Genomic DNA, 14,472 nt, shown 5'->3' with positions numbered 1-14,472 from the left:
GGGTAGCTTTTTGGCGGCAATGGCAGGTCGCATGGGAGGTATGGTTTCACCACACCATGCCGAGTTGTATGCAGCTCAGAAAATAATGAAGGCGTGCAGTGGTGGTCGTGAGGTTTGGGTGTGGAGATACAAAGAAAGCTTCAGTTTTTATTTAGGGAAGTATTATTGGCACTCCAAAAATCTCATTCTACATTCCTCACAAGGGTATTTTTCTTTCCTAATATAGAAAGTTTGGAGTGTAGAATGAGATTTTTGGAGTGCTAATAACAATTCACTTTATTTATTTTAATTAAAAGCTTTGATACTATAAACTTACTGAAATGTCACTCAGTACTACGGTCTGGTGGTATTCTTCTTCATTTGGAAGTGAGAGGCCTTAGGTTGGAATCTCGTGGATGACAAATTCAATACCAAATTAGGCTGCCCATTGTGTGACTTTGCCGAACTCCTTCTTCCCTTAGTGTAAAAATATCGATGTACTCAAAAAAAAAAAAAAAAAAACCAACATTATATAGATCTTTAGAGTTCAATAAAGCGACTTGTTTAAGGCTTTAACCAAAACTAATTCGAACATTAGTTTTCATGGGCATATTTCATAATGTATTTAACGATCTAAACCGTTTATACATTACAGAGTGGACTCCATAAAAACGTGTATCAGAAGTTGACCTAAGTCACATAATGACCAACTATAATAATTTGATTCAAACTCTTTATGAATGAGAATCAAACCTAATACCCCTCACTTGTACCACTTAGTATTATCGTCTAGTAGTATTCATCTCTACATAGGCCTTCCACAGTGGATTAAAAAATTGAGTCTAGTACCGATAATCAAAATCCTATAGTAAGCCAAAAAAAATGAGTACAATGGGAGTGATTCTTATTTTTGAGTTTAATATATTGAATTTATGAGCGTAATGCTTATTAAACTCACTCTTATCAAACTCACACCAATGTACTAACAACTTAATATGAATCTAGATTCTTTTATATAAACATTAAACTCACTTAAACCACTGTGGAATGCCTAAATAGAGATATTATGTTCAAACTTCGTGTATGACAAGTTTGATACCAATTTATTATTGGTAGTCCGTTGTGTGCCTTGACCTAAATCCATGACCTTTTAGTGTAAATAATATCTTTGTATTCCAAAAAAAAAAAAAAAAACCAAGACACACTTACAAGTTACAAGTGATAAGGATTACCATTAAATCATAGTGTCAGCTTCTTATATTTCCTTTTTAATAAAAGGCTGTACTTATTTTCAAGTTTTTTTTTTTATATATTTACACTAAGAATGTGGAAATAAATTGATATCAAACTCGCCATTTACGATATTTGAACCTTAAACTTCTTACTTACAAGTGAATGATGCAACGAATACAATTAAACTGTAGTACTAAGTGACTATCATTTTTCTGGCTTTGAACCCAAATGATTGAAAGGTCTGTTAAATATATTTCTTCCACACATAAATGCACCAGCCTTCTTCCCAACCTAGTGGATAAGTGGCAAGCTTTACTCCTTTGGGTTTCGGGTTCGAAGGTTGGTGTCCATTGCAAACTGCATCCATGATTCCATATAACCTTTCAACGAAATGAGGTATTTCAAAATACCTCCGTTTTTTTATGGCCAGAGTGGTTGTTTTCAACCCCCTCGAGTTTATTTTATATTTTAGGTTAACAAATAACAACAACAATCATTCCTCTTCTAGTCAGGAGCATGTTAATCACAAGTATGAACACGCTAATTGTTCATGATTTGATTCTTACATAACAATCCATTCGAAGGTGCCAAATAATCTGAGCTTCTTCGTCATTGACATAGGCAGCATTTGTAAATCAATCGCTAGCGTGGGGTAGCTAGGTAATGCTATTAGACAAGATTGCGAGAGAAATTGTGTTTTTGACTTCTATTTAAGCTGTTGTACGTCGAGTGAGGAAATTTCTCAATTTGATTATTTTTACGCATGATTTCAACTTGGTTGTCTTCTCTCCCTTGAATTTATTTTATTTTTTTTGTTAGAGGCATGTTAATTACAAGTATGAATACTGTTGATCCTAAAAACTACCAAGCCTACGTGGCGCACAGGCCATGTAACTAATAAGCTAACTACGTCATTCGATTATGTGTGGGGCGTGCCAACTCGGCGGCCGAGCTTGACCAGGGAGTAAAATATGTTGATGTCACGTTGAGCGCGCTGCTGACTTCTTGATCTTGCGACTGCGGTTGAGGAAGGAACATGTCTCGACCTTCGGGTTCTAGAGCCTGAAGAGCTGCTACTCTAGAAAAGATGGCAATCACGATCGAGAAAAACCTTTCACCTAATCTAAAGAAAGCTCAACGATTGTCCTAGAAGAAGAAGTATAACAATTTCCGTTAATGTTCGTTTATTTTAACTGGATCTCTTGACTAAATGACCAATCCTCTTTTATGATCAGGAGAACGAAATCGAAATACCCTTGCTGGTGAGGCGCCCTCGACAGGCTGAACTACCAACCACCAATACTCAACTGTCAGTCGATGCGGCTAGCCAAGTCGATCCTCTTGCGGCCGAAGTATGTCCGAGACATGAAGCGGCGTCCCCTGTCTAGCTAGATGTGACGGCAGAGACGCCGATTCATCCCCAGGACCAGAATCTCGGCATCTCTCATCAGGAGGTCACTTCGACCTTTGTAAGTCTCATAATTGGTTTTTTTTTTTTTTTTTTTTCTTTTTTAATTTCCAACCTTAAGAGCTCTAAACCAAGAAAACATTAAATGCTAGATGCCCAATCACTTGTTTCACCGAAAATTTTATGCGTCGAATGGCTTTATTTATATTTCTTGGCCACCTTAGTGGCCATCAAACGTAGATAACCTTCATCGGCCTCTACCTTAAACATTAGGCTCGGCCATTAAGTTCTCTGGGTTCGAGAAATGAACCAGCAAACATGGCCAAAGTCTCTTCTCGACAGGTCTAAAACAACTTCCTTCTCTGCCATCCATTTGATTTTTTTTTTTTAACAATTATTCTATGTGCAGCCTTCATGGGAGGTCGAGCTCGACGTCTTCATTTCCAGCACTTCTAGGACGATTGGGCCTTCTGTAACAGCGACCGAGCCTTCTGCGACCATGGCCGAGTTTAGTGCCTTCATCAAGCTGCAAGAGCTTCTGTCTCTCTCGACCTTGTAAATCCTCAAACGCAAAGGCCTCGATTCTGTAGGAGAGTGTCTAAATGACCTTGCAACAGATGGCCTGCTGAGCAATAAGAGTGTCATTCACCTGTCTGCTATCCTAGAATGAACCTAGCAATATTTCACTACCTTTGAGAGGGCTCTTCAGGTAGATGATGATTTCAAGGCTACAATGGTCGCTCATGAAGCTATCCGACCAGAGCTCGAGGCTATAAAGGCAAATAATGAGCAACTGGCAGACCTTGACCGTCAAATGAACTTCAACGTCAAAGGTCGAGCATTGTTTTTAAGCTTGAAAAGGATTTCGAGTCGAGCAAACCTCAACTGGTAGAGTACATGGCTGGCGCGAAGCGGATGCTGCAACTACAACTTGACAAAAGATTAAGACAGGCTGAGGTTATGTTGGGCGAAGTAAAGTGGCTAGAACTGAAAGCCGCTCTTAAAACTTTTCTTCCTTTGACCCCTTAAGACTTTGTCTTTAATTGTAGACCGATTGACTCTTTGTAATTTTGTTTGTACGCCCTTTGAAAATCAATGAAATAAATTCTTTATTCTTGCATTTCCTAAGTAATTGGATAATACTTTAAGAATTTCCCATTGATTGGTAATTATGAACTAAGCCAGTTCAATCCTTAAGGTGATATGCCCCATTGCCGAGAATTTTGTGGATGAAGAGTGATCCTTACCAATTCGGTGACCATTTCCCAAATCTAGGGTCTTTAATCCCCACAGGCAACACGGTTTGCCATACTAATTCACATTCGCTGAACGTCTTTTGCCTAACTCGTCGATTATAAACTCGTTCGGCAATCTTTTTATGTGCCACCAGTAAGTTATAGGCATTGAGCCGAGCTTCCTTTAAGTCCTCCAACTCTTGCCTTATGGCCTGACTGTACTCGGCATTTAACAAACTGCTTTGTTCGATAACTCGTAACGAGTTTATGCTTAGCTCGACCGGTAGCATCGCGTCGTGTTCATAAGTCAACGCATATGGGGTCGTCCATGTTGTTGATCGGAATGAAGTTCGATATGCCCATAATGCCTCATTTAACTTCAAATGCCACATACCAGGCTTTTCTTTTATCATTTTTTTCAAGGATACTGATTAAAACTTTATTACTTGCTTTGACATGTCCATTTGCTTGTGGGTAATATGGCATGGATTGATCGAGCTGAATTTTCAAACTCGTCGCGTATTCTTTAAACCTATCAGCTGTAAAAAATTATGCCGTTGTCCGTTATAATTATTTACAATACGTCGAATCTTGTCACAATGTTTTCTTCTACAAAATTACAGACTTCTTTAGAAGTTAACTCGACGTATGATTTTTCTTTGACCTACTTGGTGAAATAGTTCGTTGCTACGAGTATCCATGCATGCTTTGCTGATCCAGAAAACAGCGTAATTTTGCCTATTACATCTATGGCCCATCCTCTGAACGACTATGGTTTTGTGACCGAGTGAAGTAATTAGGCCGGGACCCTCTGTATGGGCCCATGGATTTGACATTGTACACAACCTCACGCGTTTTCAATGCAATCTTTCAACATACTCAGCCAGAAATAGTCGTATTGATGGAGCAACCACCGCTTTTTGCATCTGGATTGATGAGCCCCGTATATCCCTTCATATACCTCCGTAATATCTTAGGATCAAAATACATTAAAACACTTCAAAACACACTAAAAACACTTAAAAACAGTGAGAAACAACATTATAAATGATAGGTGATAAAATCCCACGAAAATCATGCAAAAACAGCTTGTTTACCCCCCAACACTTAAACTAAACATTGTCCTCAATGTTTCAAAGAAAGACTCGCAACCAAATAAACAACATAAACGAACAAACAGAACTAACATAGCAAAGTAAAAGCACAAAAGAGAAGAGTTGAGGAATGCAAATCTGATTTATTTGAATGAATTGTTGGATTGCCAAAGGCTTCTTTATTTGAATGCATGGGTTGCCTCCCAAGAAGCGCTTGCTTTAAAGTCTTGCAGCCAGACGAAACCTCTTCTTAGGCTCAATTGGAACCCACAACATGGGGTGGATCTTTGAATGGAAGGTGATACTTGAAATGATCCGGTAATGGCTTAAATTCAAGATTGGGTGCCTGAATCATCAACAACATGTTAGTATAAAATGAAATTGAAATTGGAGGAGGTGGCTTATGTATGTGCTCCAACAAGAACTCAAGGATAAACACCACTTCTTTGAATATTTCAGGAACTTTGCACTCGGCCAGATTTGGTGTGAAGATTGTTCCTTGTCCTGTGTCATAAAATTCAACTTCTTTGGGGTTGTTTGTCTCAAGAACATCCTCTTTGATGAATTCTTGATATTCCCTACTTTGCACCTTTGGAAGGGCTTTCAAGATGTCTTTTTCACTTTCTTCTTCCTTGGAATCCATGAACCTGCAAGGAATAGGGACATTGGGTGAAATAGGGTTAGAAATAATTAAATTTGGAACAACCTTACCTGAATTGGATGGCGTAGGAGCAATAGGTGCCTGCGGCAAAGGTGTTTCCACCCTTGCCGTGGGTTGGGTGTGTTCCTCCTCCTCAAATTGCAATCTTTCATCTTCCTTGTAATTTGATTTTGATGGTTTAGGGTCTGTTCCAACCTCCTTGCCACTTCTCAAGATGATTTCCTTGGCAATTTCAAATCCTCCCTTCGGCTTTGCAATGGTTGAACTAGGGAGTTTGCCTTGGTCTCGAAACTGTCCTACGAACTCCGCTATCTGCCCAATTTGTTTTTCCAAGTGGTCCAAACTTTTGTCTTGATTTTGCATTGCTTTGTTTTGATTTTCTTGCCCCTAAGACAAATTGGTGAGTAACTTAATAAGTGTATCATTATACAAAGACGTACCTGAATTTGTTTGGGCAGGTTGTATATGAGGTTGTGGTGGCTGCATAGGGCTTGAATAGAACTCCTCATATGGTTGCCAATATCCTTCTTGTTAAACTTGTTGAGATTCCCACCACACAGAATTTGAATGATCACTCTAATCTGAATTGTAAGTGTTGGAAAACACATCGTTCCTTGATTGATTATGATCAAATGTACCAACTTTTTGCATTTGTGACAAAAAAGAAGTAAGATTCGCTATTTGAGCTTGAATATTAGCAAGTGCCATGTCTTGCTTCTCTAGTACCTAAAATCAACAAAACAAAACAAAACACAAATCAGAAACTAAAACTAAAATACATGAACAGAAAAAAAAGGAAACAACGGGGGATTAGCAAAGTTGCTAATCCCCGGCACCGGCGCCAAAAATTTGATGTGATAAATAATAGCACTCAAATTAAACCCTCTTGTTGACAATTGTAGTAAAGATGCAAGCAGGGATTGTTCTAGACCGGGGATTAGGAGGGATTGCTAATCTAATGAAAACTGACTCAAAGATACAAAAATATGCTTAAAAACACTTAAACAAACTCAAAGACTTTTAACTAAACTTATATGACTCAAACAAACTTAAAAAGACTCAAAACAACACAAAACAATCAAATAGACTCAAACTAGACTCTAGGACTTAATTTGGACGAAAATAGAATTGGTTTTGACTCAAAATACTTAAAAACGCACAATAGGACAGATTTGACACAACAAAGTAAAGGGGATTGGGCTTTTGACGAATTTAAGATAAAAACAAATAACTAAAAGACTTAAACCAAGTTTGAACAAATTTGGGTATATGGATGGGTGATTAGCTAGCTAGAGGATTCTTTTCCACACATAATACATTCGAACACAAATTGATTTCCAGTTGCTTTTTCGATAAACCATGAACCTCAACACCCCAGATTAACCGTGACATCACTAATTAACCCTCAGATTTTCCTTTAGTTATTGGATTGGATGACATCATTCGACAACCCAAAGCATTCTTCAAAAGTTCCCTACATGACATCATAATAGAGATACAATCAAAGATCATTACGTTCTATGAAAATCATAAGTATTGACAAAGCATTCGTAACTATGACATCATGATACTCATGCTAGGAATTTAACTTAACATGATTGTGAAAACAATCTTAACTACTTGTGAATATAAGTTTGTAACGATTATGTGAAACTCCCTTATATTCTAGCACCAAATTCAAGCATGCAAATTAAGTGTGCACCCTTAATCAACAAACAAGAATAAGTTCTCAATCAAACGGTTAAGTAAATTGCATTCACAATTTATGAAATCACAACTGGAATTAATCAATTCATATTGCAAATATAATCATGGTTTCAAAGTCTCCCCTAACTAAAACAAGTTTAGCTCTTCATGTTTACAGCAAAACAAAGAGAATATAAATTAAACATTGAAAACAAGGATTGAATACACCTAGAAACGCTCCAACAATCCAAGCTTGAATGACCAAAACGTCCAAGGCTTCTCCTCTCTTCTTTCTTTTTCTTTGCTACGGCATAAGGGTGTTTGGGTATGAATTATGGTGATGGATGGATAGGTTGGATGGTGGTAGGGGGTGGATGATGGCTGAATGAATGGAGAGAATGAATATGGATGTCTAGAGTCCCTAATATGTGCAGCAGATTGTGTATGTATAGAGGGAGAAAGGTTAAGGCCTTAATTAATTAATTTGGGAAGGTTCTAAGACTCCAAATCCTCCAAGAAAAGGGTAATTAAATTCAGAGTCCAAGAGGGAAAAGGGAAGTAAAATATACAGCAAGGAATTGGGAGAAGGGAAAGGGAAAGCTGCGGCAACATCCTTTAGAGAATGGGAAATTGATTTGCTACAATAAAAAGGGAAATCTAGAAAGGATATGTGCGGCATGGATTAGGAAGTAGGACTAAGTCTTCTAGACATATATTTAAGTGTCCTAAATTAATTAGGAACCCTTTTTGGCAGCTGAAACTTAGGTAGGAAAAGATTAGGAAAGTTAAGTCAAAATAAGGAAGTTTGACAATTGTTTCCTTCTTTGTAGTTGATTCCTTTTCTTCCAAGTCTTGAATTAATTTCTTCCATCTCCTTAGCAGATTCCTAGGCTCCTTTGGACTTCAATTTCGTCCATCCATCTTGCTCCAAGCATATGCAATCCATTTAATGCCCAAAACTGCTCCAAAATGCACTTTCTTGCCACTTTAGTCAATTGGACCTACAAACACACGAAAATAGCTTAAAATACTAAAATAACTAAGAACTAACAACATAAATGTAAGAAAACAAGCTAACTAAATCACCTAAATATGCTCCTATCACGGCCTCTTCCAATCCAAGGCACAATAGCAACATATCATTTTCACTTTTTCGATATAGCTCATTCTGGTACATTATGTAATTTGTGGCATGTAACCTTGTCTTGCGGTCGTGGTTGCCACTAGGGTTATCAAGATATTACATAATTGACTTTCTCTAGTTTTCTGGTAATGTCTCGACCGAGCAAATAGGATCCTCTCATTCTAACAACGAACGTAAGGACATAACTCGTGTTTGAATTATATGGTCGTGTTGGAGAACTTGTTGATCAACTAAGGCCGGGTGTAGTCGTCGCACTGCTGGTATGACCCGACCTAGTTCGCCCCCTAAGAGTTATGCTCCAGAGGCTATTTGAGCCAACTCGTATGCATCGGTATTTCAAACTCGTGAGATATGCTTGAACGTAATGCCTGCAAACGATTCGGCTAAATAACTGGCAACCATATCATAGGGTGCCAGAGTGCAACTTATGCAATGAAAAGTCCCATTTAGTTGGTTAATCATAAGTTCCGAATCACCAAGGACGAGCACGCAGGTTGCCCTCAAGTCGTGAAGGACAGTAAGGCCGATGATGAGGGCTTCATATTCGGCCTAATTATTTGTATAGTTGAAATCTAACTTGAGAGAAAAATACCATCGGTAGTGATCAGGGGATTAGATGACGATTCCAACGTCGGCCGAGGTCGAGGTATTAGAACCATCAAAATACATCATCCAATAATTATCACGTGTTTCCACCATGCCCATTTCAACGTCGTTGCCCCCAAAACCGTATGGTAAGGGATGTTGAGCTAAGAAATCGGCCAGCGCCTGTCCTTTAACAGCTTTTTGGGGCACGTATTGTAAACTGAATTCGGACAGAGCCATTGTCCATTTCCTAATTCGGCCTTTTACTATTGGTTGAGTGAGCATATAACGAATAACATCTGTCTGGGCGATAACTTGGGTAACATAAGGGAGCATATAATGCCTAAGCTTGGACGCAGCAAAGAACAAGGCCCAACAGAGTTTCTCAACTACTGAATAATTTATCTCAGTTGAGTTAAGATTTCGGCTAAGATAAAAAATGGCATGCTCCCACCCAATGTCATTGTGTTGCGCAAGAAGAAAGCTAATGGACTTCTCAGCAGCTGAGATATACAACTTAAGAGGTTTACTGCGCTGAGATGGCACGAGGATATGTGAGGTAGTGAATGAGACCTTGATTTTCATGAAAGCAGCCTGATGCTCTTGCATTATTCGAATATGTCAGAATCCTTAAGTTACTTGCTGTGATGATGTACAAGAAAACATAAATTACTTGCCAACACGCCAAATGGGCATTTAGCAGGGTTCATTTCAAGGTTATGCTGGCGCATTTGAATGAAAGTTTGCCGAAGATCATCTAAATATGTTTGGCGGTGCTTCGATTTGACCATAACATCATCGATATATACTTCAACGACTATGCCAATCAGGTCATGAAAAAAAAGCATTCATAGCATGTTGATATATGGCATCGACGTTCTTAAGACCGACAAGCATGACGACCCATTCGTATGTCTTGAGTGCCCCGGGGCAACAAAAAGCAGTTTTATGGACATCAGCCTCAGTAATGAAAATCTGGTTGTAACCAGCATGACCGTCCATGAAAGATAACATATCGCGGTTTGCTGCAATGTCGATTAACAAGTTTGAAATTGGCATTGTATATTTGTCTTTAGGGGTTGCAACTTCAAATCATGATAGGCCTAAACACGAATAAAAAACACAAAACTCTACAGAAAAAAGCAAGACACTAAATAAAAAACAAGCCCAACCAAAAGGATAGCAACAACTCAAGACATAAAGAGAAACCTGCTTATATTTAGACCTGTAGGCAATAGAAGAAAAAACAACAACAAAACCCTATATATTTGTTGGAATGGACATTAAAGCACAGATGGCGTAGGATACTACTAGTCACACGCTTATTTTACTTCTCATACACATTTATTAACTTTTTACCATTGATTTTCTTAATTCATTCGATTCGACAGTCCAATATTAATAAGAGTGTGTGAGAAGTAAAAACAAGTGTGTGGATAGCACTACTCATGCGCATTGTTGTAGGAGGGTTTAATACCCATTATCCCTCTCATTAAATCAATTAGCCATTTAATTGACAATTAAAGTACATATGGTGTATTTTGTTGGATAAGAAGATGAAAAATGATAAGGAGGCTCTCTTAAAATGAGACTCTGCATGAACTCTCTGAAACCTCATGCTTTTGGCACAATATTTTGCAATGTTGGCCCAAAAATTAACCTTTTTTTTTAAGGTTGAGATTTCAGTAATCAAAAGAACGAGAAACATCGTCACTCTGGAATTAAACTCCAGGATTACAAACGCAACCAAAGAGATACAAAACCATCACTCATAACCACATCGAAGCAAACAAAAGGATACGGTCACGTGGACAAAACCTTGCATCACATTCTGCAAAACTTGCAAAAGATGACATTCCTCTGGCAAGGAAGCCCTTCTATGAGATAGCACAAAGAATTCTACATAGTCCACTTCCAGGCAAAACGAACAAGAGAACAAACAAAAGCAGGACAACCCAAACACTCGTCGATGCACAAAAATTAACATTAAACTGTGAGATGACAAAGAATTTATAAAGTGTCTCTCTTTTGAAAGAGCCTCCTTAGTATTTTAATTAAAACTTGACATTACCTTAAAATTAAATACAATTCATATGCAAAGCACATAGTAATAGTACAACCAAAACCCCACCACCCCCACAATTCAAATTGCCTCCTCCAAGCCCTTTGCTTTGCTCCCATACCTCGCCACCCTCTCGTCAATCCACTCCCTCATATCCCTCAACACAATCTCCGCATTCTCGTCCGGCTCCCCTTGTACCAAAGAATGGTACATTCCATCATAAATCTTCAAAGTCTTGTCCACGCTTGATCCCTTCTCGTACAGCAGCTGCGACGACGTCAGGTACGTCACCCCATCTGCCGTCCTGTGTACTGTAAAAAACGGTGCCATCACCCGCGAGAAATTGTCAAAAACATCGTCGCTCTGGAATAAAACTCTAGGATTACAAACGCAACCAAAGAGATACAAAACTATCACACATAACCACATCAAACCAAACAGAAGTATACGTTCACGTGGACAAAACCTTGCATCACATTCTGCAAAACTTGCAAAAGACAACATTCCTCTGGCAAGGAAGCCCTTCCATGAGACAGTACAGAGAATTCTACATAGTCCATTGCTAGGCAAAACGAACAACAAGAGCACAAACAAAAGCAGGATAACCCAAACACTCGTCGATGCACAAAAAATAACATTAAATTCTAAGATGACAAAGAATTTATAAAGAGTCTCACTTTTAAAAGATTCTCTTCAATATTTTAATTAAAATTTGACATTACCTTAAAATTAAATACAATTCATATGCAGAGCACATAGTAATAGTACAACCAAAACCCCAACACCCTCACAATTCAAATTTCCTCCTCCAAGCCCTTTGCTTTGCTCCCATACCTCGCCACCCTCTCATCAATCCACTCCCTCATATCCCTCAACACAATATCCGCACTCTCGCCCGGCTCCCCTTGTACCAAAGAATGGTACATTCCATCGTAAATCTTCAAAGTCTTGTCCACGCTTAATCCCTTCTCGTACAACAGCTGTGACGACGTTGTGTACGTCACCCTGTTCGCCGTCCCATGTACTGTAAAAAACGACGCCATCATCCCTGAGAAATTGTCAAAAACATCGTCGCTCTGGAATAAAACCCCAGGATTACAAACGCAACCAAAGAGATACAAAACCATCACACATAACCACATCAAACCAAACAGAAGTATACGTTCACGTGGACAAAACCTTCCATTACATTCTGCAAAACTTGCAAAAGACGATATTCCTCTGGCAAGGAAGCTCTTCCATGAGACAGTACAGAGAATTCTACATAGTCCATTTCCAGGCAAAGCGAACAACAAGAGCACAAACAAAAGTAGGACAACCCAAACACTCGTCGATGTACAAAAATTAACGTTAAACGGTAAGATGACAAAGAATTTATAAAGAGTCTCACTTTTAAAAGATTCTCTTCAATATTTTAATTAAAATTTGACATTACCTTAAAATTAAATACAATTCATATGCAGAGCACATAGTAATAGTAGAACTAAAACCCCCACAACCCCACAATTCAAATTCCCTCCTCCAAGCCCTTTGCTTTGCTCCCATACCTCGCCACCCTCTCGTCAATCCACTCCCTCATATCCCTCAACACAATATCCGCGTTCTCGTCCGGCTCCCCTTGTACCAACGAATGGTACATCCCATCGTACATCTTCAAAGTCTTGTCCACGCTCGATCCTTTCTCGTACAGCAGCTGCGACGACGTTGGGCACGTCACCCCGTCCGCCGTCCCGTGCACTGTCAAAAACGGCGCCGTCACCCGCGAGAAATTGTCCTGCACGTACTGGCACATCCTAGCGATCTCCCTCATTGTCCCCACTCTCGGTGGGCCCGTGTACCTCCTCGGATTCGACGCTATGATCTTCAGCTTCGCGGGGTCCTTGATCGCCTTCCCCACCATCTTGTTGTCCGGCATCGCCGCCCACGTGTCGGCGAGGCCGAACAGGAGGCCGTACAGGAAGAGGTGGACTTTGCTGGGCTTCATGTTCTCCGGGATGACGAAGAGCGGGGCGGAGAAGATCAGGCCCGTCCAGGCGTCGGGAGGGGATTGGAAGTACATGACCATGGTGGCTAAGCCGCCCATGGACTCGCCGAACAGGAAGGCCGGGAGGCAGGCGTAGGGTTCGGACTGGCGGACGTGGAGGAAGTAGGAGAGGGAGCTGGCGGCGACTTTCTCCATGTCGCCGAGGTAGCAGCGGATGCCGTCGGACCGGCCGTGGCCGAGGAGATCGGCGGCGAAGACGGCGTAGCCCCAGGTGGTGTAGTGGATGCAGATTTTCTGGAAGAGCCAGCCGGTGTCAGATCCGTAGCCGTGGGTCATGAAGACGGTTGCTTTGACTTTTTGATCCAAAGGCAGGAAGGACTGGGTGAAGATCTGGCCGTTGGGGCTTTGGAAGAAGGATTTGGTGTTGCGCACCCCTTGGGAGGTGTAGTACTCCTCCTCCGGCATGTCGCCCCAGAAATTCGGTGGCGTCTCGGTCGACATTTCGTTATGCGTATCGGGATTTGGGATTTGGCGCTGAGGATAAAATGGAAGCAGATTTTAAGGAGGTGGAAAGCGCCGTATATGTGGATGGTGCGGTTGGTGGGGGGGAGTTGGTGGACTAATTTTTGGGCCCACCACTTTTCCACCGGTGTTGACGTGTGAACTTCTTTTCATTTTTTAATGTTTTCATTTTTTCTTTTTTGAATGAGGTTTGGTGGACGACTTTGGGTTTTTTTTTTTTTTTTTTTTTTTTTTTTTTTTTTTTAGTATAGCAATATGTTTACGTCTTTTTAGTAGTGTGAGAGTATTAGTGTGTTAAATAATTAGTTGTTTGAGAGAGAAAAATGGTAAGAATGGATTCGTACTATAATGTATAAATATGATTGATTTTCGCTACTGCTGTAAAATGTTATATGGAACAATAAGAAATGTTAAGTAGACTCTCTCAAAATACGACTCTTCATTAATTATCTGTCACTTTACAATTTAGCGTCAATGTTCCCAAAAATAAGGTGGCTTAGAATCCATAAAGAGTTTCATTACAATTTCTCTGCAATAATATATTTATATTAAATTATGAGAATTTAAATTAAATGCTATAAAAATTCGATATCTAATTAACCATTAATAAGATTTGAATTTACGACTTTCAATTACAAAGTAAAAGAATACCAGTAGACTAAGATTCAACTTTGAGACTTTATTTTTTGCTTTAATAGCAAGCATGATTTATTTGACTATTTTAATGGGATTCATGGAGGCAAGGACTATATTACTTTGTAGGTTGTGAATTGTTTTGGTGCGGATTTGAGGCAGGGCACAACTTGGTGATTAATCTTTTGGGAATTGTCGGTTTTCCCCTCACCAGCCACCCCTTATCTTGCAATGAGCGGCAACAAC

At 39.6% G+C, this 14,472-nt stretch overlaps 1 protein-coding gene across 1 annotated transcript; it reads right to left on the bottom strand.

Moving 5' to 3' along the window:
* Window positions 1–12,477: 12,477 nt before the first annotated feature.
* On the bottom strand, window positions 12,478–13,625 carry LOC137708611 (caffeoylshikimate esterase-like). Its single transcript, XM_068447730.1, has one exon. It carries the CDS (start codon window positions 13,570–13,572, stop codon window positions 12,595–12,597), a length of 978 nt encoding a protein of 325 aa, XP_068303831.1. The 5' UTR covers window positions 13,573–13,625; the 3' UTR covers window positions 12,478–12,594.
* Between the last annotated feature and the right edge of the window lie 847 nt (window positions 13,626–14,472).

Source organism: Pyrus communis, chromosome 11 (assembly GCF_963583255.1).
Source record: "Pyrus communis chromosome 11, drPyrComm1.1, whole genome shotgun sequence".
Lineage (NCBI taxonomy): Eukaryota > Viridiplantae > Streptophyta > Magnoliopsida > Rosales > Rosaceae > Pyrus > Pyrus communis.
The sequence above is the reverse complement of the archived record's forward strand: the minus strand, read 5'-3'. Positions and strand labels throughout refer to the sequence as shown.

Excerpts from the sequence above, each read along its gene's own strand:
- LOC137708611 (XM_068447730.1), bottom strand. The coding sequence starts at position 13,572 with ATGTCGACCGAGACGCCACCGAATTTCTGGGGCGACATGCCGGAGGAG.